General features: G+C 36.8%; 2 protein-coding genes across 2 annotated transcripts in view; both read right to left on the bottom strand.

Annotated features, from left to right (window-relative positions):
• The window catches only part of FYB1 (FYN binding protein 1), a 67,674-nt gene extending 66,514 nt beyond the window's left edge, over positions 1-1,160 (bottom strand). The window contains 1 exon segment of the mRNA XM_032992287.2: positions 1,088-1,160. Within this exon segment, the coding sequence (XP_032848178.2) occupies positions 1,088-1,090 (3 nt within the window). The 5' untranslated portion in view covers positions 1,091-1,160.
• Positions 1,161-5,274: 4,114 nt separating this feature from the next.
• On the bottom strand, positions 5,275-25,405 carry C9 (complement C9). Its single transcript, XM_032992265.1, has 12 exons — positions 25,320-25,405; positions 19,988-20,105; positions 19,234-19,381; positions 17,874-18,021; positions 16,069-16,207; positions 14,678-14,896; positions 12,099-12,339; positions 10,589-10,717; positions 8,366-8,544; positions 7,930-8,158; positions 7,230-7,409; positions 5,275-5,368 (listed from the first exon to the last, which is right to left on the bottom strand). Exons 1-11 carry the CDS (start codon positions 25,403-25,405, stop codon positions 7,249-7,251), a joined length of 1,797 nt encoding a protein of 598 aa, XP_032848156.1. The 3' UTR covers positions 5,275-5,368; positions 7,230-7,248.
• Between the last annotated feature and the right edge of the window lie 684 nt (positions 25,406-26,089).

Below are 26,089 nucleotides of genomic sequence, written 5' to 3' on the forward strand. Positions count from 1 at the left end.
TTGTTACTTATGTAAACACTTCGAAGCCATTGCTTCAGATTCAGGAAGAATTTTATCATTGTGTAAAACAGAGACAAACTCAACCAAAATCCTCCAAACTTTGTAAAGCACTGTTAAATGTGAAATGTATTCTGCATTCAATCCTATTTCACATTGCTATTTTTCAAGTGCTGCTTGCAATGGACAAAGTTAAGATCTTTTTCTCCATGAAGATACTGAATTTTATAGCTTGGGTTTCTCTCTAAGTTTCATGAGGTACCTTTTCTCTCTTGAATGAAGTGACAGCTTCAAATAAAGAATACCTCTTTAGTAATACTACCTTCAGGGAGGGGTTGTTTTGTTTAGGCACATGTACCATGATAAAAGTATGCAACCTACTCCAGGAGTTCTAAAGTATTTCCCAGAGTAAAGATGGCCTGAAAAGCTATTCAGATTTCACACTTTTTAACATTTATCTGTAAAATCACTTCTCTTGAAATTATTGATTTGATTTATTAATAAAATACTTATAAAAACAGATGTATATAGAAAGTTTGGAATTTTAAGAAAACTGTATTTTTAAGGAAACAAATTCTACAGAGCAATAAAAAAACCTCCCAACTATACTGAAGATTTACACATAAATGCATAAACCTTCCATGGGTTTTTTTCCACTTTTTTTTTCTGTTGTTGTTGTTGCAAAGTACTTCTGAATCAAAATAAGATGGTGCAATTGCTTTCTGGAAAGCTAATTAAAAGTCTTGACTCATTCCCATTTCTTGCTTGGTGTCACATTGACACTTGGCTGCAAAATTTCTCTAGATACAGGATCTAATTTGTTGGCTTAGCCTTAAAAGAAGCTGTTTTCTCTTAATTTTGAATGTCAGAGTCTGTAAGGCACATGTGAAACAGTTCACATGATGAAAGAGCTAAAACTGAAAATTAAAGTTTCTTCATGCCCTCAAAGGCAGGAAGTCAGCTGCAAGGAACTGCATTGAAAACTATTAGAAATATGTCTAAAGTTTTACAGTCACACCCACTGCAGTTTTAGTACTAAATCTTATGCATCCATGTAATAAAAAGAAAATGAATAGAGCTCTGTACTTACCATAGTTTCTGGGTCTCTGCCTCCACAAGTCTGCTAAAGAGTATGTACTGTAGTAGATAGAGTCAAAAATGTTCTTTGTCCTTCACTGTGCACTTCCTTTTTTGAAAGTGCATGTGGTCTATCCAGCCTTCACAGGAAAAGATACCAGCAAAATCCTTGTTTTGCATATTATCAGTGACCTAACAGAATTTTTAACATCATTTGTTTGAGATACACTGTACCACTGTGAAGGACAAATGACAGTGAATAAGTGTTCATTATTTTTACAACCTCCAAGATTATAATGAAAAACAGGTCTATGTTGATGAAAAAATCATATAGTTATGCTTTTACTAATCTCTAACTGAATTAAAAAGGCAAATATATTTTGGTTTTGTCTTTCATACCTGGGGTTCCCAAGTTCTTGTGTATTCAGGCTTCACTACCAACCTTGTGCATGTCTCCTTCTGGCTCAGATTTTCATGGATGCTTAAACTCTGAAGTAATTTTCTTCCTCTAATAAGCTGAACTATATTTCTGTCAATTAACCTTTGACTATTCAGCTTTTCATACCTGATATTATCAGGAAAATTGAGTTGTCATGGTCTGACAAGATATTAAAGTTCGGCACTGCCGCAGAATTCCTATGCACCAAAATTGAAGGAAGAAAGGGCATGTGGCCATAAACCTCACTGAGATGGGACTAGTAAAAAATTTAAAATAGAGGGCTTAATGAGAAGAGATGAAGGAAGGAAGAAGAGACAAACATGCTAAATGCAGGGGAGGGGAGGCCCTGATATATTTTGGGTGATGTCCAACTACTAAATAAAAAAATCAGCTGAGTTTTCAGTAATCAAGCTTCTCTGTATGAAGTAGTGCAGGACAAATAAAAATACTAAAGTAACAGAAAATACCATGTCTATGTCACAAGAAAAATTTAAACTGCTTTCTGTGATGAAATCAGGATTTCCTCATAATCTCAATTTTAGAGCACTGAAATGATTGCTGCATTGCTGTAAATCCCAGCCTTGTGGTTTTCAATTAAATTTTCAGTGCAATATGTCAATATTATCTTTTATATAGTTAATAGAAAATACCAATACAGATCCCTATAGTGGCAATTAGCAAATATATTACCTATTTTCTAAAAAGCAGAAAACTACTAGGACAGTTACAGCTATATTTGGTTGAGCACAACACCATGCAACTCCAAGAACAGACTTGAAAAAAACAATTTGAAAGAGAAAATAGTAGTTATATATAGCTATATTTAAGTTTCATTAAAGATGGATTATGTTTGAATGATATAATATCTGCTTTACAATTTGTAACTGGCATTTTAGACAAAGATAATACAATTAACTCATCTATCTAGATTTAAGCAGAGTATTTCATATAATGTCCTTTGCTGAATTTTAAGTGATGAGATTTGGGAGAGGATGTGATCTGTCAGAAAGACTGCAGGCTAGATAAGGAGCTGGCTAAAGCAACATTGGTTTAGAAGTGGAAGGGGAATTCCTGAATTTATCTGGGATTATTAGCAGTGTTCTGCAGGCATAGGTCATGGGATTGACTGAACCTGCTCATTTTGCAGGTCCAGGAGTCTGGTCCAAGAGCTGGGCCTAAACCAATGTTATCTGAAGATGTACTAAACTGAATGGTTCTACTAATACTGGGGAGAATCAGGTCATTGCACAGGAAGAATGAGAGGGCTTTGTGTATTGGAGTGATAGAAGTCAGCCAAAGTTTAGTGATAAAGTCATATACCTAGGGCTAAGAACAAGGAGTTTTGCTTTGAGCCAAGGAAACAGTAAATATGAGTCACTAACATGACGTGCACTTGTGAAAAGTGCATGTGATTTGAGTGCACAGTAGGCAAATGTTTTTTAGGAGATACAGGAAAAGAATTTGTGCAGAACACTGATGAGAGCTCATTTAGAATATTGTGTGCAGGTCTAGTCAGCTATGTTGAGTGACCATGAATTTAAACTGACACAGGTACAGGTGAAATCTTCTAGTATGAGTAGAAGGACTTTTTGGCTTCTCAAAGGACACTAAAAGAGCTTACCTTGTCTAACTTAAGAAAGTGGAGATGAAAAAGGCTATGACAAGGTCTGTAACTATCAAGGAAGAATGATTATTTATACAAAAAGAAATAAAGGATTGAAATCAAATGCATATAAATAGGTTGTGAGTACATCTAAAGTGAGAATTAGACAAAATTTTATATTAATTTATATTAATTCACATTCAATAATGATCTTCTAAAGATGATAGAGGAGGAATAAGATCAGTAAAGCTTCCATATGCTACATGAGCAATTTATGAAAGAGACTTAATGACAGGATAGGGAGGATTCTGATGTTAGGAAAAAAAATCTGTTTGTCAGATAGAGCACATTAGCTGTACTGGAAAGATGCTTCATCAGCATGTCTGGTCACACTGAGGGTTAAATCTCAGACTATGGTAGTATGGTAGGTTTCCCTTGGCCTATCTTTTTTTTGTTGTTGTTGTTGTGTTTTGTTTTGTTTTTTAAATCTGGAACATTATATATAATACTCTGCTTAAATCTAGAGAGATAAAGTTAGTGGTATTACATAGATCTAGTTAATTGTACTACCTTTGCCTAAAATGCCAGTTAAACTTTCTAAAGCAGATATTAAGTTATTCAGATGTAATCCATCTTTAATGAAACATCTGCATGTGCAGCTCTTGAGGAATTGCTCTGTCTGATAGGGATTTCCTTATATCTGATAGCTTTTCTCTTGATTAAGATTCCTGTTATTCCCACAGTAAGGCAGTAACATCAGAGCTTCTACCAAGAGCAGCTTTGTTCCAGCTACACAGTACAAAGTATACAAGTGTTAGGTTTGAGGCTTTCGGAAATGTCCCAGGAAGACTTCAGGGATGCTAGGTGCATGTGTGCTCCATCCATTGAGAAAATCTTGTGTTTGCACTTAGGAACATTAGTTAGTGGAGGCCTATTTCCACTTCTGTGGTGTGAAGGGTGGCAGGAACCAGTGAAAGGCCTTTTATGGTCTGCCTCTGTGGCACAGGGTGTGATTCAATTTCTTTGGTCATCAGTACACTTTCACTTTTTGAATGCTCTTCTACCATAGGGACCTGGGAAACAGCTCTGTCTCCTGCTTTCTTTTATGATGTTTGGTCTTTGGTATTCAAAGTCTTCAGGGTCACTTGTGGTGGGCAAAAGGCAGGTAAAGAAGTTTCCAGGGGACTCTTCCAGACCTGGACTGCAAGTAAGCAAGGAACTGATCTCATTGATCTGATGGCTTTTACCATTTCTATGTTTCCAAACCACTCAACCCTCATATACCTTTGCTGTTAATTTTTTTAAAAGAAAACTCTTTTCTTGTATCTTGCTTCCATGTAGATATTGTGGTGTCTAGCCGAATAGCTGAGTTGACATTAATACCTTTTGCTCAACAGGGACACTAATTTCTTTTCATTTTCTAAATTTATCTGCCTTTTTTTTCATGAAACTTCTTTAAGAACTATCCTTCCTTCTCACACCAAACAAATATTCCAGTATTTGTCTGATAGATTGAAAAGTCACTGAGGAAAACTGCTGGGTAAGTGCAATGACAGTACAATTGCCTCAGCTTTGGTCCTGTTGGAAGTTTTTCGAAAAATATGGTTGGTAATATAACAGCTCTTCTATCCCTCTGAAATGTACTTCTGATTTCGTAAAATCTTTAACACATTGACATAGATAGACAAGATACAATGTCAGGCTATTCAGCAAATGTTGGGAGGAGCAAGAGTAGTAACTCTAGTAAAGGTGAAAATCTTCCTAAGCATACTGGTGATTCAGGGCATGAATTAGATCTAAGATATGGGGTTGGAAATAAATCCACAGGGGTGTTTTTCTGAAGATAATTACTCTCCCAGGTGTTTTACTAACAATACACCATCAATTAGCTGATGTTGTATATATTATTCTGATAATCATGCTGGATTTGAAATCTTGAAAATTAGTTTGAAAACATATTACAAAGAATTATGAAAACCACATTGACAAGGAGACACCGTTATGCCATTGACTAACAAGGATGGGTAATTCAGGCTCTAATGATGGCCACAGACATATAAAAGAGAGACCACACTCACTTCATCAGCTCATCTTTGTTAAGATGTTTATTGGTGTATTACTTTGTTTTGGTTAGCAATAATTTAAACTGCAGGTGCTTTTAAATCATGGCATTCCATTGCTCTTGGGTAGCTAGCTAGCTGGCCAGCAGAAACTGCGATTTGTAGAACTGGCTTGTAATCCATTATTGTTTTCTAAAAAAGGAGAAAAAATAGTAAAGAAGTGATAGAAGATAATAGCTATGACATATATATTGGTTAAAATTTAAGTGAAATAGAACTCTCATGGCTCACCAAGAACATGATTTCACCATGTCTCAACTATGACTATAATGTAAAATAATTCTAATGAAGAATGAATCAAAACACATGCTTTGATTTTCAGAAGCCTTAAGTATTTGACTTCTACAGGAAGACCGAGTACTCGGCATGTCTGATAGATCAGGAGCCAAAGTTAGGTTAATTTTTTAAAAAGCGGTTTTACTAAACCATACTAGATGAAACATATCTGAATATGTATATTACATGAATAATCTTCATGGTATTTCCTGTAATGGCTGAATAGAAACATGTCAATGATGCAGTGCAGGAATAAAATTAAGGTGCCTAAAAGATTTTTTTAAAATAAGACCAACTTCACTGGATGAAGCAAAGGCTAACTTGGTATCCTGTTTTTAACAAGAGAGCAATAGAACCAACCTAGGGAATATGCAGGAGTAGAAATAATTCCCCAGAAAATTTACTTTCCCATCCTGCCAAAATTGATGCTTCATAGACTTTTTGAGAAAGCATGATTATATCTACATTTTTGAGAACCTTCCATTACTTTGTGTTGAGGTTTTTAAAATGTATATTTATTTTTGGCATGCCCACTGTGTGAAGGGCCAGTCTTAAGATTGTTTTGAATCTCCTACTTCTTATAATTGTCTTCCTCATGTTATTCTTGATTTTCCATCTCTGTATCATCTTCTCTCAATTTTCTCTCTTCCACCTGTGGAATAACTTATGGGATAAATACTTTTGATACTCTGAAGATGTGGTGCTGTAGGAAGCAGTTTGTAATTTCCTGATGTAAGGCTAGATGGCCCATGAGTGCTGTTATGTCTTGCTGGCCATGCTTTCTTCAGGGAGTTTCACAAGTAGAATATTAGATGTAGCTGAACTCTACTGAAGCTGAGAGAGGGCAGGCGTAGAAGAAATCTTCTGATACATATTTTTGGTGCAGGTAGAGGTCATGTTGCAAGACTTGCCGTCAAGGTGTTTCCCTATCTTGCCTCCTGTTTTCTTCTTGTGGCCACCCAAAAGAGAAGGAACTTATGGTAACTTGTTAAGCATAAACCCCAAACACTTCCTCCTCGGCCTGAAAACTCTTATTGTCACATCCAGGTTGCATGCAAGCTACTTGTTCTCAGCAGTTGAAGAAAGTTGAAACCACCCTGCCATTTTATGGACTAGAGCATCCATCCTCAAAACCCTGCTTTTTTTTTTTTTTTTTTTTTTTCCTTTGCAATATTATATTAATAATAATGATAATTAAAAAACCCGACAAAACCATGTAGCTAGACATTCTCTTAAACTACTTTTTTTTCCAAGCTGTAAGTTTCAAAACCATCGTAACTGTAGCTTTGTTGGATTTAAACATTCTATTTATCAAGTAAGAGAATTCAGACTCCCTAACTATCTTTATATTTTGTTTCTGGAAAACATGTCTCTTTCCCTTTTCTTAAGATGTAAGTTTTTTTATAGAGAGTCTGACTGGAGATGAAATCTGGATTTTAAGAGCTGGATTTTTAGTCTGTTCTTATCCAGAGTTCCATTTCAGTCTTGAGTTCTATGATATAGTATTACTTGTCAATACATTCAAATACATATCTAATCATTCACAAATATGAGCTACAAGGTGGCTGTTTTTAAAAGCTGTCAAGTCACAGATTTAAATGAATCATGTGAGTGGACTTACACATCACTTTAACTGTATCACGGAAATGCCCCAAATATCGGCTCACTATTTATTCTAAAGAGCAATAACACATTAGTACTTAGAGAGGCTGCTTACTTGTTTTTGAGCAGCATAACTATCTTGCTTCTTCACAGGGCCTTTTTTCAATGCTTTCTCCCTGGCATGGTCTGCCACCTGGTTCTGGTGTAGGATTATTACACTGGCGAGTTCGAATGCTTTCTCCATTGATGCAGGTAGACCAGGCGCTCCAACAGCTCCAGCCTCCATCAGTGACAACTGGTATTAAGACACCATACTAGGATTAGTCCAGCATCATTCTGTATTTTTTACAGTTGCAGAACTGCATTCATCTCCCTCTTCCCCTTTGTGGCCAAATCTAATATTAAGTTAGCACAGTAATTATGAAATGTGATCATGTGTTAGCAAACACAGGACTTTTGCAGGAAACTGAGGACAAAATGGCTTATGACGTGGTGAGGTTGCTTTTGCCTGAAATCAGTTTACCATTACTGCACCATGCTTCAATAATACTTATGTTTAGTTAAATGAACTTGGAGTATTGTTCCAAGACACAACAATGCATGGGGGACAATGAACACTAATTTAGTGTGCCCTCTTTATGGAAGGAACCCAGTAACTTACACGAACTTCTATACCATATACCCATGAGATTTGACAGCAGTAGGTATAAGGAAGTACTATGACATCCTTTTGCCCTTATGAATGTTCATTTTGTCAGGATTTTGTTCACAATAACAAATATTCTCATTTTAACCTGTCTGGAGTATTTACTAACCTTTAATTAATGTGGATTTGGGAATCTGACAAGCAATTCCCTTAAAGTAGCTTGAGCACATGCATATACAGGATCCATCTACCAGCACAAGTGTGCCTCCGTTTCTGCAGGGTTCACATTTACACACACTGTATTCAGTAATGTAGTCTTCAATTGCTCTTTCCAAATTTTGTTTCTTTAAATATGCATCTCTCATCTTAACTGGAACAAGTGTATGTATTGGAGAAGGCTGTAGAAGAAAAAAAGCACACGTATAACAGACTTTTCTGAAGTTCTGAATCCTCTTGATATACTCATCACTAGAGTAAGCATCTGAAGAAGCTGTCAAGATGAAGAAAATACCTGAAAGTTCATCGTAAACTTGGAGTCTCACCTCCATCTTAGAACAAAAGCTTTCAAATATTAGGAGCCACAGCTTTGAAGAAGTTACACTTACCCGTTGCTGTATCACTACTGGAGCATCAACCAAAGACTTAGCCCACTGTATGTAATCCTCTACATCAACCATTTTGGATCCTTGCAGCAACTTTTCTTTTATTTTAACTGAAAAGTCAATCTTCCCTCCATCAACCAAGGAAATTACATCATCAATGATAGCATCATCCTTAAGTTCCACTGCAGAAAGAAAGAAGAGAGGCTGAAGCAGAAAGTTTAATGTCCACATGTCTTGGAAAGCAGTTGTCCTTTTAGCACAACAGTCTATCTCTATAAAATGACTGTAGAAAGAACCCTTTGCTCACTGGTTGTGGTAGAATTCAGTCTTTCTTTGCTAATTTGTCTTATGTGGGAAGAAATCTTCTATTTTGCAATGAAATTATAAAACCCTATCTGAAAGGAAAAGAAGAGGTAAGGCAAAATGGGAGACATTATGGATATGATAGCCATTTGATAACATGCCAAACATAATATGAATAATGCTATTGTGTCACCTGAGCTGAACCAGAAAATCACAGGAATTAGTATTTTAGGAGCTTTTGCTTCATAACTAAAACACAAGAACAGAGCACTGTAAATAATTGCCTCTTCTGTGCTCAGTAGTAAATTTCCCTGCCGTTTACAATTTTTAAGTCATGTGATAAAAAACTTGTCTCCAGACACACAAAGGAACAAAAACATTGACAGGCAGGGGAACACAAGTAGCTTAATAAGAGAAAGGGAGCCTTGCTTTGACATGTCCCAGGCCTGTGCCGGCAGAGCCATTAGCCCCGCAGGATGGGGCAGAGGATGAGTCAACAGGAAGATGAATCAATGGAAAGACTCTCTGGATGGAAAGAAGGGCATTTTGGGATTGTGTAAACTTAAATGCTTTAAGTACATTTAGGGGAGTGCCATTAAAGAGGTAAGGGGAGACCAAGGTGGCTTTGGGAGGAGTAAGCATGGGAAAATAAAGGGATAAAGGCAACAAAGGGGACTGATTGCATATAGAAAGGTGGCTGATCCGTAAACTTGTCTGCTGTGTGCTCTCTTTTATCTTTTTACTATGTCCTGGCTTACCATTAAATTCCATTCCTAATTATTTTCCTGGGTGAGGGGACTGTGTTCCACATGCATGCATGAGTATGGAGAACTGAATGCCAGCGCTTAGAGTTGGATGATGGCTGACAAAAACCCACTGTTTGTGGTGTCAATAACTGGAGTGAGTTATGATACATATGTCAGTGCATGATCGCTGGCAAATATCAAGCCAGACTAGCAGGTGAATAGGACTGGAATAGTTGGAATAGGATTGGATAGTTGGCTTGGGAGCCAGCTATCAAAGTGGCTGTTGGTCTGGCCTAGATATGTACATGCCTCTAGGGTGAGACAACTGGTGATGCTGGCTACTGGAGTGACCAGGTGTTCTAGGACTGGAGACATCCCAATGTCCTGGGATTGTCTGAGACCTGTTTGCATGTAAGTGTGTGTCTGTGTAAGACAACTGGAGATAAGAGGATTCAAGGGCCAGTTGCTGGGTAGACTGAACACCTAAGGCCGGTTACTGGAGGCATCCATGGTGCATGTGGGAGTGTGTGTGTTGCTGTGCATCAGGTGATCTGTACCAGCAATGGGAGTGGAGCTGTGGGCCTTTGGATGTTGTATATCCAGGTGCCTGTAAGGGAGGGAGACTAAGAATCCAGTTACTTGTTCAGTTGAATGTCTAAGGTCAGCTGCTGGAGGTATCTGTATTGGCTGTATATGTGTATTGAGGAAGGGCTGAAATACCTGAGGGTTGTGCTGCCAGGGAAGAACATCTTCTCTAGATGACCCTGCTTGAGAAGGGGATTTGGACAAGATGGCCTCCAGAGGACCCTTCCAACCTCAACCATTCTGTGATTCTGTGATATTTCCCACTGACATACTCTCACTCTGATCAGATGGAGATTAAGCTATTGGTGCCATTTGTGTTTGCTTGAGTGCTGTACTTTCATTTGTATTGATTTGTGTGACCAGAAATGTGTCTGTATGTGTTATACAAGTGTGTTTGTGTGTGTGTCTACTGGGAACACATGCTCAGCCTGGCTTTGTCTGGGAGCATGGAAGTGTGGCAGCCTCACCTCTACTGGTCTACCAGATTTGTCCTTTCACTAATAGCAATAACTATATTGATTATCAACGAGGAAGTAATTGGTATCACCTTTCCTCAAACAAAAGATATAATGTAAAATAAGGATATACTTACAGTTGTCCTTCACATGAATTTTTTCACATTTACCACCATCAATATTAACATTGACATGTAGGTCTTTATATGCGACATTGGCATCTAAGTGATAGCCCAGACATTTTTTCACATCTTCTATGGTGATACCTGGAAGTGGAAATAATTAGGTGGTTAGAGTGATTGAATGACTATAAATAATTTGATATTATTATTGGAGAAAAAATTTCAGGGCTACTGGAAATGTTTATGGCTTTCTTCTTCCCATTTATCTTCTGTTTTTGTCTCTTCCATGAAATGAATGTGGGGATGATTGCATTTGAAATGCCTGCACAGAGGCAGGTGAGATCTGTAGTGATTAGGAAAATACCAAAACCTTCCAAAATCTGGTTTCTAATTAACTTGATCTGGCTGAAAGCAAATGTCCCTCTAGGGGTCACTCTTTCCATACATTCCACTGGAATTTTGTCCTTCTCAGCTGCTTACCATTTGCTCTTTTTTCGTGCTAAATAATTCAGTCCTCCCAATCTCTTGCTCTCAACCTCAAACATGTTTCTTCACTCCTTTTTGCCATAAAGTTAATTAAGGCCACTAATATTTTACAAGTACTCCATTCCCCAAAACTCTAATCCTCCTCTATTTGCTACTGCCTCTACCACCTTCTTTCTGGTTATTAAACTCAAACATATTGTCTGGAACTTCATTTTTGTGTTCACAGAAAATTTTACTTAACATTGGTACTTCTAAAAAAAAATAATCCATCATCACAATCTCTACATGCTGAACAGAGTAAAAGTGGGATATGTAAGTGTCGTCTTTGCCCCATGGTCCTTTGCATAGTCTGAACATCTGATAGTAATGTTGTTGTTGGCACTGCATGTAGCAGGTACTTATTTTCTGATCTCCAAAGTCATAATGAAAATCGCCTTTTCTAACTTTATTCCAGAGTGATCACGTTAATCCATTACAAAGTCACATATATCTGAACTACACCTGAGGAAGGATTGTTACTTTCCTACCTTAGCCAGGGCAAGTAAAATTCCAGTGTGAATGTTAAAGTTTATAAAAACAATTTCAACACACTCAAGTGCACCATGTGAATTCTAGGAAATCCTTCAATTTATTCCTTATTTTTTGCCACCACCATACTCTTAGAGCTATTGTACCACAAGAAGTTACCAACTATCAAATTGGTTTTAAGGTTTAGGCAGATTTTCTAGACACTGGGGATCTCTTGAAAATCACTTCACACCAATTAATGTTGTTAAACATTAGAAGAGGTTTGTTTAAGATTTTTTTTTTTCTCAGTTACATACTTAAAATACAGAGTTCAAATAATTGTGGAAGTTACAAAGACTGACTCTCATCTCAGTAGAACTCATGTAATTCTGTAATGTCACTGGTGTGCCACAAGCAGCACACACTGAACTGTGTTGTTCTCAGTAGTGCTCCATATAAACAAATATCTCTTTGCATGACTGGAGACTTGGTGATGATCTGCATACCATAGCAAGGGCAACACAATGCATACCTATTTGAGACATAGCGTAATTATCCAGCACATACACAAGCTCATATTTTCCTCCTACAGTTCCAGAGACAGCATAGTGCGTTCCATAATCTTCTAGGAATTTGAAATATTCTCCCTTATCATATTGAGCAGGCAGAAAGTTTAGATCATCAAGGAAACTATCTGTGAGACGGACATCACGACTCCGCATTTGGAATCTCCCCAGCTGAATCTTTCCTTTTACATGCAGAAAGGTTTGGTTCTGAATGCAGGGAGAAGAAAGCAGACAAGAGTGCCATTCTGGTATGCAGCACAGCAGGAAAATCTGTTCTATTTTACTTATAAAGAAACTGCAGCATTTTTAAACATGGCATTCGATCTAGCATCCTGGAACAGGAACAAACTTGTTTAATTCAAATTAAAACTTCTCCAATTTAAACTGAGGAAGCAGCAAAAGATTTAGATCATTTCAGTTCTTCCAGTTTTACAGAACTTTCCTCTACTAATTTCAGCAAGCCCTTTGTGTTGTTTGATAACAAGGTCTTCTCTTAAGTACAATATCTTCCAAAGGTGCCTTTCTGACTTTCATAACATTGAAAAGTAATTCCATACAGCTTGCTACATAATTGAAGCTGCCCACTGAAATCAGATGGAGTTTTGTCTTTGTTTATAGTCAGAGTAGAACTAGATTGTCTCTTTTTTTACATCACTTCTCTGTTATTCTCAGACTGTCAGAAGGAAGGGCACAGATTCAATTAAAAACAAAAATTCCAAAATAACATCATAAAATTAAAATTAATCAGGAAAAAATCCCTTTGAAGTATTTGACCCATATATATATTCTAACTCTAGGTTTAGTGACTGATATTTTAGTGAATTACATTGTAGATGGTTTTATATCATAATCTAAACTAGGATTTATCTGCTGCCCATTAACACATGACATCTTGTGAAATAGTTGCACTTAAGATGCTAAGCAAACACATGCCTTCCAAATTCCATTATTATATGCAGTACTTATGTCACTCCCTTAACAGTAGTGCCTAATAGGAGGTAGATAAAAGTGATTTAGCAACTATCACATTAGTTGGCACAAATTAAAGGCTCTTAAACTGCTGTATCAGATGCTGCTTAGGATGGACAGAAATCTTCAGGCATCAAAAACTCTGTGAGAAAGTTTGTGTAGGTGCAAATATTCCTGCCATGCAGCATGTAAAAAAACAATTACTCTCTTGGTGTCCCTGGGCTGCTCCTGACTAACATACAGGTGAGCCCTCAAGAGTTCTCAACCAGGGACTGCTGTTCCACCTACCTGCAGCAATATGAGTTTATAGTGATAGACCTCTGACAGTGACAGATCACAGCTCTTTTTCTGAACTGATCTCTGATCAAGAATTTGAGGCCAAAACACCTATCACAAGACACTAGACTATGAGCAGCCTATAATATATCCTGAGATACAGAACTTGACCTTTTGTAACTGTGGATGTGAAAGCTTTGAGATTTAAATGAACCATTTCTATCCCAAAAAAACACATACTAATACAAAGTCAATGCTGTATGTCAACTTCTCTTTAGAGTATAGACCTTTCTCTTCAGCATTATTTCAATTAATTAGTTGTAAAAGTTATCTGAGTTTTCCCTTATATCCATTTGATCTCCAGAACTTTGAAGGAGTCCTAGGCAGCAATGCTGACAGCAAACTTGAAAGATTGAATTAGTTGAGGCAGATCTATTCACCCTTGAATATGGTCCATTTCAGTACTACGGAGTTGATGTACCTTGTACATGACAGCGTGTTGTAATCACAGACTTCGGTTACCTTTCTTTACCTTTGGTAAAGAAGGCTACTTCTTTACAAGTAAATAAAATGGGATAGGGCCTTTCCTCTGTCTCAAAAGGGCAGGTAGAGTGATATGTTTTGTGTGCAACTCCAAAGTAGGATTGCTTCCTCCAGACTGCCTACTGGCAACATTCTCTTCAAACATGTTGCAGGAGACAACAGGATGGGCATCATTTATGAGAGCATGAGAGCTGGCACAGACCAAAGTCATGGCAGTGTGCTATTAAAACTACTAGCTTAGTAGTAGTAGTAAAACTACTACTTATCGTGCGCCAGTGTTAATGCCCACGCCTCTTAGACCAGGCTAGTTTATTACTAGACATATCTAAATGGCTGAGACCTGATGTTTCAGTTGTTATTCCATATGACTATTTTTTGTTTACCTAGTGTAGGCCTACTCAGTGGCAATTTTTATCCAAGGATTTGTCCCAATTTGCCCCCAGTGCACTAGATCAGAGTTGCTTTCTAATCAAGATGAGATCAGAGATTTTTGACCCTTTCTAACACCAAGCCTTTTTTGAAGATGAGGGTGGTTGATAGTCAAGGATAAGACATGGGACACGTGAAGTTACATTTGATTACCCTTTGGCCATGTCTGAAATCTTAAGCCTAGTATTGCCAGTATTTCATTTCTGCAATGACAGAAAAGTAGCAGGTAACTAGAATACTTAGATGAATATTGAATTATTTTAACACTGTGTAAATTTTACTGTTTGTAAAGTACTGACATTAAACCCTTTAGCTTGATTAAACTTACCCTTTCTGTGGAGCTTTTCAGGATAGAACTTAAACTTGAATTCTTGTTATAGTGATACTTGAAATTTCCTTCTGAACCATTTTTGTTACTTCCTTCGGTAGGTGTGTATTTCAGAGACAGGTCAACTTTAAAGTGTTTTTGTTTTTCCATGTAAACCTCTCGTAACATTTTTACACGATCATGGTAGAACACAGACGTAAAAGTTTTGTCTGCTTTTGTCTTAGAAAAGATAATGAAAAGGTTGTATGAGAAAACAAAACAGGTATTAACAGAAAAATTTACATAGCACTTTAAAATGTTTTGTCTTACTTAGCTTATCAATACATTTTCTTACAGCTCTTTTTTCTTTTAAAAATAATGAAAAAAAGAAATATCCCCCCTTCCCCAAGCCACCTCATCTGAATCAGCTCAGTGGTTCAAAACTAAACAGAAAACTGCAGTGTCATTGTTTCAGTGAGTGTTATATTGGCATGTCACACTGTCAAAATAATTTATGTGTTAACAGTTCCTTTATATTTAAAGACTAGTAGTATCCAGTTCCTTCCTAGAATGCAGACAAGATTGGGTAATAGATCCCAACATCTGAAATGAGTCAAAATTCTGATTTTGATTTCTTATAGCAGACAATAGCTAATTCAGAATAACTATTTCAGTATTGTCTATTTTTATATACTTTAGAAGAACATAGATTTTTACTAGCTGAAAATGTTTATGCATCAAAATCAAATATAAACAATGACCTCTGCATCAGATTTACTAGTTTTGGGCAGGATCTGGTTTAAATTGTCATTGTTTTATGAAGTTCTTACAGTGATAGGCCAGCATTTGATAAGCAAAACTGCTTTGATTTCTGGAATGCATCAGACATTGATGTCTCTCAGATCATCAACATTTTTGGTGTTCAAACCTCACTGGAAGTCATAGTCTGAATCTCAAAAGCCTGTTATATTTTTTTGTGAGTGGGACAGAGAAAGTCATCACTGATTAGAAAACCCAAGCAGGACTAGCATATCATAGTATTATTCCTGCCTTTTCATCAGTGCCTTTTGTGTGTCCTTGAAAATGTAGCTTGGATGCTGCCCTACCCAGTAAACATTAGGTATGATATTCCTTTCTGTACATATCCTGTTCATCTCATCCACTCATATTGCAAACATTCCAGAAAGATAGTTTTATTTATTAGGCACAGGTGCAGCAACAAACAGTGTTGGCACAACTGAGCTTAACTGCTCAATTAAATGATAACAAAGCCTGTTTCTCTCAGGAATTTATCAAAAGATAAAAAGCTGCTGCTGCCTGATTCAAGAAACATGATGAACCTTAGAAGAGGATGTCAGGACTCATCATTGAATTAAACACAACCCAGTTTGTGCAGAAGGACTTAAACTTACATCATAAGTGAGAACACCCACATTCCATGGCTTGCGGTAATATGTCCGTGTATTTCCATCACGCACCCTTTCACAAAGACCATTGAAAAAGTCATTGTCAAATGGGCTGGTCATTGGCTGCATCCCTAAAACATTGATTCTACAAGAGAAATACACAAAAGGTTAGACTTCAAACAAAAAGGAGGTACCAGCACTCATAGCCTGTAGACAGTGATATTATGACTGGAAAAGTCAGTGTCTGTAAGAGATAGAGACTATAGCTGTAGAACTGAGTCTTGCTTCATCCACAGAGTCTTGCCTCATCCCTTGTGGTTCTCTCATCTGTGTAATGGTGATAATGTCACATCTTTTGTAAAGCACATTAAGGGCCATGTATGAGAAATAAAAAAATAACAGATGGATATAAAATGTTACACACAGTGAAAACCTCAGGAATAAAAGGAGGTAAAAACCATTTCTTCTTGATCAATGTATCTGTGAGGAAGCATTCCTTGCAGGTTTAAAAGAGACATCTTAACAGTTACTTTTAACCTGTTTTTTCATAATTTACACTAGTTTGTTTGCTGGTAGGAACTTCAGTATTGAGTGTATACAAGGTCCATCAAATCTGTAGAAGGAATATACAACTACTCCTAGCATTGTCTTTTCTCCAAGGGTATGACCTGGTAGACATAAAAATCCCTGGAGCAAATGATAGGAAATTTGAACCACTACAAATCCAGAGAAGCTGGCATATTGGCTGTATAGCTCTATGCATCTACATACCAATGTACAAGAGACACTTCCAAAAAAACCTGCTCCTTAGAGGATTCTATATAATTTTTTTACCTTTCTATGTCTGTTTCATAGATGTGAATATATTCAGTATTTCCAGTATTTATGTCTGATACATGTCCATATACCTTTCTGAGTGTAGAAAATGGTTATCAATTCAAAGTTGCCAGTGTCACTACTGCACAATGTTTTCTCATTGAATATTTTAGTAATGAATTATAATAGAAATAATAAAGAAGCTGCTTCTAAAAATGTCTAAATACCTTGCTTATTTCACCATGCTACAAGGCCAACATTTTCGCTCTTATACAGTAATATTATTATCAAATTTAAATTAAAAGGATGAATCCTTTTCATTTAAACACAGGGTGGTGCTGTAGTATACTTTTATTTTCATTTGTTCCAGTTTGGACAGCTGCCTTCTGATTTGATTTGTAGATAAACAATATGTCACACTTTCTTTTTGTTTGAAAAGAAAGAAATCCTGCAGGGTATGATAATAGAAAGATTACTTTTTGACTTAAGACTTAACAATTAAGATCTAGGAAGTGGAGAATGTAATACCGGAAAAAAGCTGCAGGCAGAGTGTCAGAATATTGTTGGAATAAGGCATCCCATTGTATAAATAATCAAGATACATGTCTAAAGGGAGAAAATGTATGTTAGTAAAGTAATTGGCAATGACTGATTCATTATGAAATATCATTTGAAGCATATCTATATATCTGAAAGCTTTACATTTAAATAATAAGTATTGTAAGTATATTCATGTATCTTCTAGATATGATTCTGTGTATTAAAATAATGATTGATTTACATTGCCTATATAAATATTTTATCCTCCTCAAGTAGACAAAATAAAACAGTAGTTAAGTGTTCCAAAAGCTACATAGAATTTCTGAATACAAATGCAAACATGATGCAAATTCCACTTTTGGGGATGTCAGTGTGCCCCAGTGTTTTCAGCTGTCTTTGGAAATAGTCCCAGACTCTTCATAAGGCTCGATACTACTTTTTCCTTTGTTACGTACCCTTGCCCTGCGGTCCTGCCAACTTCAGACACATCAATATTATGGTTACGGCATGGTGATCGTGGATCAGATTCACAGTTATCTTCATCAGAAAAGTCTCCACAGTCATTATCAACATTACACACAAGTCGTTGCTTTATACATCGACCTAATCAAAGAATAAAATAATGAATAAAGGTGTTTTGTTTTTTTTTTTTTTTTTTCCCCAAGGTGGACTTTAAATGAAACCCTTGGCTACTCATTACTGAGATCTTTCTCTTTTTATATTTCTATTATTGTTGTGAAGAAATGAAGTCCTATACCATGCCTCCTTCAAATGAAGAAAAATCCATACTACTATATTTACTTATGAGTATGCTAGGATAGATAAGAACAGTAAGTGACAGGTGAGCTGCTCTTATTTGCAGAAAGTGGTTCTGTTCTGTGATTGTTTCTATGTTAATCTTTGATTATTAGTGGTTTCTGTGTTTTGTTATTTTTTTTTAATTTAGTTTTATTTTTTGTATTAAGAGAATACAGGAAAATATTAATTCAATATCAACAAAGAATTATTTCTAAGTTGCGTAAATTATTGCTGTTTGGACTATATTATTTGGACATTGTAGTGTCCAAATATTTTTATTCCTCTATTTGCACTTTACAGTATTTAAGATAAAGACAATATTGACAATGACTTGGGACTCAAAATTCACTTACCCTCTTTATTTTTATGTTTTTGTTAGTATTATTACCATTAAATTTTCCTATTTATTTTGATTTATGATGAATATTGAACATTACATTCATTCATATGCCACACATGCATCACTTTACAAATCTACACCTTACTTTGAATCTAGAGGTATTCTGGTCTCCAGCTAGCATCTATCATACCACTTTGGCCGGTGGTATCCCTATCCATTTTGTTAAAATTCCTTCAGTCCTAGTTTTTCCTAATGATTTTTCATAATATATAGTGATTCTGTAGCATGTAGAGCAGTTATGCCAGAAGAAAGGATGCTCCTAGTATGGTCAACTTTTAACCATAGAGTAGAAATTACAGGAGAGGAATTTAAACTAGATGCAAATTATAATGGGAGATGAGAGGAACACACCCCTTCTCAAGCATTGTTCATGATATGGTTTTGGTGTTGTGGCTTTGCAACCCACCTGTCTACACAATGGGGACTCTCTTTAAAACCTACCAATAAGGCACTGCTTCAGGAAATCATCCCCAACTAGAAGAGCACTGAAGCATATCTTTCTTTTTGTGTAGGTGAATTATCTTCAATGGAAACAGATTTAACTTCTTTACAGAACTAAATAAATGTGATTTCCTGAGTTATTGCATAACTCGGTATGACACAAAATCAAAACCTACCAGAATTGCATTGAAAGTCAGTACCACAGTCTGGTTCTGGTTCTTCAGGACAGACTTGGCTGGTTTTACAGCTCTGTGTATCTCCTAAGGTCTCCAGGCATGCTGTTCCACCAAACTGTCCGAATCTTTCAATACGTCTGGAGCGAAACTTGAAGGATAAATAACACTATCAGCATTGCTTAGAGAGAAGACAGAACTACCAGAATGGAAGAATTTCCAGCTGAACTTAGAACTTTTCAAAATGAAACATCTTTAGTGAAATTTTTGGTTGAAAATCCAGAGGCACATCTCATAGTGTAGAAAAAGTGTACAGGAACACTGAATTAATAAGAATGTTTTAGCAAGTATGTAGAGGTGATTATTTTTCACATGCCTTAAAGCCTTACATTTTTTTTTTGAAGTCTCATAAGAAGAACTCCCCCAAGAAAAAAAAAAATCTGCTTTTGAAAAAACTTTTTTATTTAAAAAGGAAATATGTGTTAAAAACTAATGTCTTAATAGAAACATCCACGTGGCCAAAATAGACAATTTCTATCAACAAAATATTTCAAATGAGAACACTTGACCAGTTTTGTACATCTGTATGTAGTCTTCTTACTCTTATGGCTTCAGATCTGAAATGATTATGGGTTTCATTAAATCATGAACATACAATATTAAGCATTTCAATCTGATATTTTCCCATAACCAGAGTCAGACAGATAATGTCCCTTTGGTTGTGGCTTTGGAACAAAGACTTCCAACTATAGCTTACCCTTTGATAGGTGCATGGGTCGCAGGGCCCCCACGTGCTCCAGCTGCTCAGTTTACAATCTATTGGAGATGGAGCATTCAGTTCTCTTGTTCCCCTGTGAAAAGGTTTTTCTGAAGAGCTGTCAAACAAAACATTCCAGTACAGTCCTAGACAGTACACTAAAATCAGATTATATTTAAATCATAGACCAATATTTTGGAAGCATCTTTAAGCTGTTTTCTGCTTCGCTTTCATAGCAGTACTTGGTACTTAGCTGTATAAACAGCTGCCTAATCTTAAATTCCTTGGTGGTTTTAAATTACATTAAAAAAAATACTTTGAAGACTTAATAAGCCATGTCTTTTTTCCTTTTTTAGATCTTTGTGCATACTCATGCCCTTCTGGTGGGTCATGTAATTGAAGAAAATCAAACAACAATACACCAAGAACATCTGCAGTTCCCTTATTCAGACAGTGGCTGTGTTCCCCATACTTAAAGCTGAAGACAAAGGCACAGCAGGGCCTCTCAAATAAAAATAGCCCTTTAATACATGTCTTTGTGATTTTTTAGCTTATTAACTTTAATAAGGTTGCCCTTAAGCCTAGATAAGAGTTTAAATGCTTTCCTGAGTTGAAAGAAGGTTCATAAAAGTATTATTTGCTAATAGGCTAACTTACATAGTTGGAAAAATCAGGCAAGTGTTTAGCTATCTACGTATGCTTCAGCTTGCCAAGTTGAATACTTTGCCAGTTTGACCTATATTTTCTAGAGTGACTCTTCATTTTGGTGCCCAGCTGTAAATATCATGAAACTCCTGCCTCTCAATAAGTGGAAGACGGTCACTTCACAGAAATTGAGTTTCTTCACAGTTAGACATTAAAAATTGATGGTCTGTATGATGGCTTATTAATTTTAAAAAACAAGGCCAATAGTTTATTGGTGACCTTATCTTCACAGGTAACAATGCTGGAAAGCAGAGGAATAGAGGAGCATTGAAGTCTAACTTGCCCAGTTTGCTCTCTGTAATTTATTCCAATTTGGCTTTACATGCTGAGTATTCATCCACTGCAAAACAATTCTCTCTCTGCACCTCTCTAGGTTAATGCTGTTGCCTTTACTCTACAATTGGACCTTCTCTGATGAGCCCAGCTCTTTAGTAGATCTGCAGCTCCTGCAGTGTGATGTACGGGATTCTGTTGCAGGCATGGCCTTGCCCTCCACTCTTTGACCCCCCTTCCCTTGTACAAATATGTCAGGAGACCAAACAAATATAACCTGATTCCACAAGCTTTTGAAATCTGTAGTTTGGACAAGGAAGATATACCAGTTAGTTCAGCTTTCTGATGCCATTTATTGTACATTCAGATGACATACATAGTAAGTTGCTGTTGAGAAGCTAAACCGACATATGTCTCTTTCCAGTTATTGAATCTTAAACAGCTCATGGATCACAAGGCTGTTGTGCAACCTTTTATGCACTCAGCTGACCCTGACTGGCTCTGATGCCTCAGACTTTCTGCTGTCACAAACACCAGCAGTAAACACACCACAGCTGCTGCTGGAAGTGTCTCATGCACTCCCACTGTCTTGCCTGCTGCTCCTAAACAACTCTTCCCAGAAGTCTTCTGACTGCAAGCTAGAGCCTGTTTTAAATGGATTCATGGCTGAGGGTGCTGCTTTTAACAGGTGGGATTCTGGAAAAAAAAAGAAACAGCTAAAAGCACAAATATGCCCCATATCTATGGACAGCAGAAGTGAGATGAGGAATTAAAATTCTCTCCATACAACAGGGACCTCCCAAACTCTTGGTAGGGAAGTATGAAGCTTTGCTGTGTGCCTGGCACCAGGAACTGGGGTAACTCATAGAGGATGCAGATCCAATCTTGTGAAAATTCCATTTTACACAGAATTCCCTTTCACTAGTTCTCTGATGGACTGAGCACCTAAATCAATAACCCACCAGTTGGCAGATGAAAGTGCTGGGAGCTTGGGAGACAGCACTGAATACCTGCCTTGTTCTTACATTTCTCCTCGAGCATCCTTTAATGATCACTGTCAGGAATAGGGCAGTGGATCAGCTGTCTCTGCTCTGACCCAGAAAGACTGTGATTGGATTCATCATGGTACTTTTAATCTCAACTTTTTCATCTACTTTCATATGCCCGTGTAGGGGCCAGCTTGCTTTCTCCAGTGCTGTTGAGGTTTACAGATCCCAAAATGTTCTGCAAATATTGGCTAAGCATGCATGCTTACATACATCAGAATAATACTGATACAGATTTTTAAAAATTATAATTCCAATTGAAGCTGTGCTGCAGTCATGCTTACCCTGTGTTACATTAATATTTATAACTCAAAAATAAGAATGAAAAACTATCTCTTAGAAACTTCTATAGCAAAAGCTAAGTCCTAGAAAGTAGTTATATAGAAGATGGAGGAGCCATGCAAAAGTTGCTTCAGGAGAAATGCCACCGAATATAAAAAAAAAAACACTTTACCATAACAACAATTAAACATTGGAATAAGTTACCCCGGGGAAATGGGAGAATGTCACTCACTAGAAATATTTGGGGCTGTTTGACAGCATCCCTGGATAACCTAATCTAAGGCTCTACTTTGAATAGAACATTGTACAAGGTCTCCAGAGGTCCTTTCCAACCTAGACTTTCCAATGTATTCTACAGTTCTGTGAAACTCTAGAAAGTTGTGATGTATTTGAAATTTGATGTAGCCCTCCAGCCTCTTCAAAACCAATTCCTTTGCCTGTAATTACCTCATCTTAGAAATACTTCATCAATACTACCATTTACTGTAACTTCATAATAAGCAGGGAATGCTTTGAAAAGTTGCTGTGCAGTATGCTATTAGATATTTTTCTACCACTCAGCATGACAGTAACATGAACAGAGGGAAGAAATAAAAGACTGATTGTCTGGCAAATGGATGAAAATCAGCTTGCTCCTTCCTGTATCTACAAAGATGGCTGCATATATGACCTTTTCATCTCCTTACTGATGTAGAACTGTAAACTTCTGAGTAACATCATCTATTCTGTCATCTTGGGTTGAAGATTGACATGTTGGCCTTAAAGATAGGAGGAGTGGGAACCCTTAGATGCTAGACCTTAAAGATATATTGAGGCACATAATAGGATTTCTAAAGGCAGATGGATATCTAATTGCTAGTAATTATCAGGTATTTAGATACAGTAGAAGTTTATATTGAAATGCATTTCTGAACTTTTAATTTATTACCTTAAAAATGCAGACAAAATCCCTTGCAGGCAGTAAGAATGAACCATACAGAGCAGTGCCTAGGGTGAGTGCCTAAAGGAGCGATTGGACTGAAGATAATACAGATCCTAAAGAGTCTCCCAAAGGTTCCTATAAGTCATTTTTTGAGTCTAAAAAAACAAAATCCCAGGCAGGAAAGGCTGAGTTGAACTTTTCAATGCAATCAACTCTCTGCAAACCAGATTTGATGGTAGTCTTTGAGCTGACTTTCAGGTAGCACAGGTTTTCACATCATCCCAACTGAGCAACTTCTGCAAGAATATTCACCAAGTGATGTACACACCCCCCGGGTGCTCTCTGGGTTGGTGTACAAAGTTCACATGATTTGCTGCAGATCCAACTTTATGGTTCTGGATTTACTTGAGGTTAGAGAAGGGGAAAAGTCAGAAAAAGTTCATTGCAAACTCTGAAACACCAACAATGCATCCACTATTCATATTGATCTGGAAATTCAAATGAAGTGAAGATGGAAAGAGCATTTTCAATGGAAGAACATTTTCAATTTTTCCATTAGCAAGAGAATTTTATTCAACATAATTGTTTAGAAAAAACAAAGATATTAAGAAAATTGGCAAGCTTGTCACCTCCACATTAAACATGGGGAGAAGGTTACTGAAAAACCATGCTGAAACAGGAGATATTAAGTCATACAATTTAAATAGGAGAGGAGGTAAAAGCAGCTCAGCTACTGAAGAATGTCACTGAAGGTGTCAGTTGGGAGCAAGAACTCCAGAGACAAGTATGGAAATCAAAATACTTTCTCTGCTATCCATTACTGATGGGGGTTAAAGAACAGAAGAGTACTCTTAGGAAAGGAAAAGCCTTTTTGCAGCCAGTACACAAAATTACTCTCACTTTGTCTTGTATTGCACAATACACTCTGTATACCTTTAGGCCACATAGCTTTGATGATTTGTTATTGGTCCATATTTCAAAATACAGAGCTGTTCAGTTAATCATTTATAAAACTGATGAACTGGGGGAAAAAGTCTTGGTTTGACAATTAGAACTGACCAAGGGAGAAGGCATAGCTCTCTAATTTGGAGACATAGCATCAACATAAAGGCATAATTTTGCCAACGGTAGTTGATAGCTCCATAGTCTTTGGTACAACATGAAGTAAAGCTGCTAGCCCACGTTGCCTGCTATGGACTCTGTAATAATTTTATCTTCTGGCTGGACTGTCTCTAACTGAATATATTAAACCTGTGCTTTAATTGGTTCTGAATGCCAAAATAATAACAACCATCAAAACATAAGGAACAAGGGAAGCAGCAGTCTTTATAGTTTTGAAGGCTGACTCTTCAGAGTTTCTTCAGGTATTTCAAGTAGTAATAGCAGCAGCCACCCTCAGGACTAGACACATGTGCAAGAGGCAATACTTGCTTGTTCACATAGCATTCACATGTCATCACAAAATGCTTCACATACTGCAATTTAAGGCTTAAAGCAGATGGATCCCAGTTTATTCTTAATGTACATATACCTGTTACAAGACTCACATTATTTCTCAACTTACTACTGACCATTCTCACAAATGACTTCTAGACTAAGCAGCTCTATTTCTGGTAGTGTAGCTCTCCAGTTGTTTTCATGTGATGTTTTTCTAGGGACTAAGTCTTTAGTTCTCCTTCTAGTGATACTTACAGTGAAAAAACAAAGGATATATTTCCAAGTAATTGGAAATAGGCAGTCTAGGAGACTTTAAATAGGAATAGATATACCCATCAGCATAAAATTGTGCGTCTTCAGAAAGAAACAGATTGAGATTAGTTTATAATTTCACACTCAGCATGCAATAGAAAACAGTTGCCTGAGCTCCACCTCCCTGCAAGAACACGGCTTCAACTGCTGTAAATCACCTTTATTGTGCTACATACATCCAAAATAAATGTATAAAACATTTCTATTTGACTACTTGAAGTATAACAAGAAGTAGTTTCCTTTTTCAGTGGATATATATGCAAGCTACAATTAGAAACATCCACCCTGGAGGTTTATCCTCTGTGTTAGAGAAACAAAGCAGTATAGGCATCTACAGAAGACCAAGGACACTCACCTTCTGCTTTCCCCCCAAAGTGGGGCAGCTACCTCTAAATTGCATAGTATGGATACAAGCTGCAGGACGACATGCATGCTTCTCATTTTGTAGCTGAATAGACAAAATTTGCTGTGACTGAATTTGTAATTTCTTTATTTGTTCTTTTTGCTACTTATTACCAAGAAAACAAACACAAAGTAGTGATTACTGACGAATGCCAGTTACTGGCCAAAACAACCTTAACAGTAAGTGCTTTAAAGTCCACTTTTCTGAAAATTCCACTTTTTCTTGTGTAAAGACTGGGAAATATTGTAGTTTCAAGATTAAAAACAAACTGGTTTTGTTTACCAGTACTTTTTAAATATGGGAAAGACATATTGTATTTAATTAGAGGACAGTTAACTGCCTTGTAAAAAGCAGTCATAACAGTGACTCATGTAAGGAACAACTAGTTCCTAAAGCAGAGCTGTTTACAAGAGCAAGTTCAACATCTCACATCTTTGGAATCCTCATTTGGAATATTGGAGGAATAAAGTCTCAAGATTTCTTTTTCTTCATTCCCCAGCCAACATAAAAGAACAACACACAATTTTTTGTGGTTTAGAAGGACCCTAAAACTCTTCTAGCTTTCTGTCGGTTACCAAAACCCAAGCCACAAGCTAGCTCTTTAGAAGGGCATTCTTATTCAGTAGTTTGTCATAATCCAGATTTAAGGCATCGTGTGTTGGATGCAGTCATAAGACAGAAGTAACACATAAATAAAATGCTGTTTAACAGTTAAGAATTAA

Source organism: Tyto alba, unplaced genomic scaffold (assembly GCF_018691265.1).
Source record: "Tyto alba isolate M040663 unplaced genomic scaffold, T.alba_DEE_v4.0 Super-Scaffold_42, whole genome shotgun sequence".
Lineage (NCBI taxonomy): Eukaryota > Metazoa > Chordata > Aves > Strigiformes > Tytonidae > Tyto > Tyto alba.

What these genes read in the sequence shown, in the direction of transcription:
- C9 (XM_032992265.1), bottom strand. Translation starts at nt 25,405, where the DNA reads ATGAGAAGCATGCATGTCGTCCTGCAGCTTGTATCCATACTATGCAAT. An exon ending in TTACGCTATGTCTCAAATAG is followed by an intron (nt 10,718 to 12,098) that starts GTATGCATTGTG and finishes TTCCACTTCCAG; the next exon opens with GTATCACCATAGAAGATGTG. An exon ending in AATTCATGTGAAGGACAACT is followed by an intron (nt 8,545 to 10,588) that starts GTAAGTATATCC and finishes TTCTTTCTGCAG; the next exon opens with TGGAACTTAAGGATGATGCT.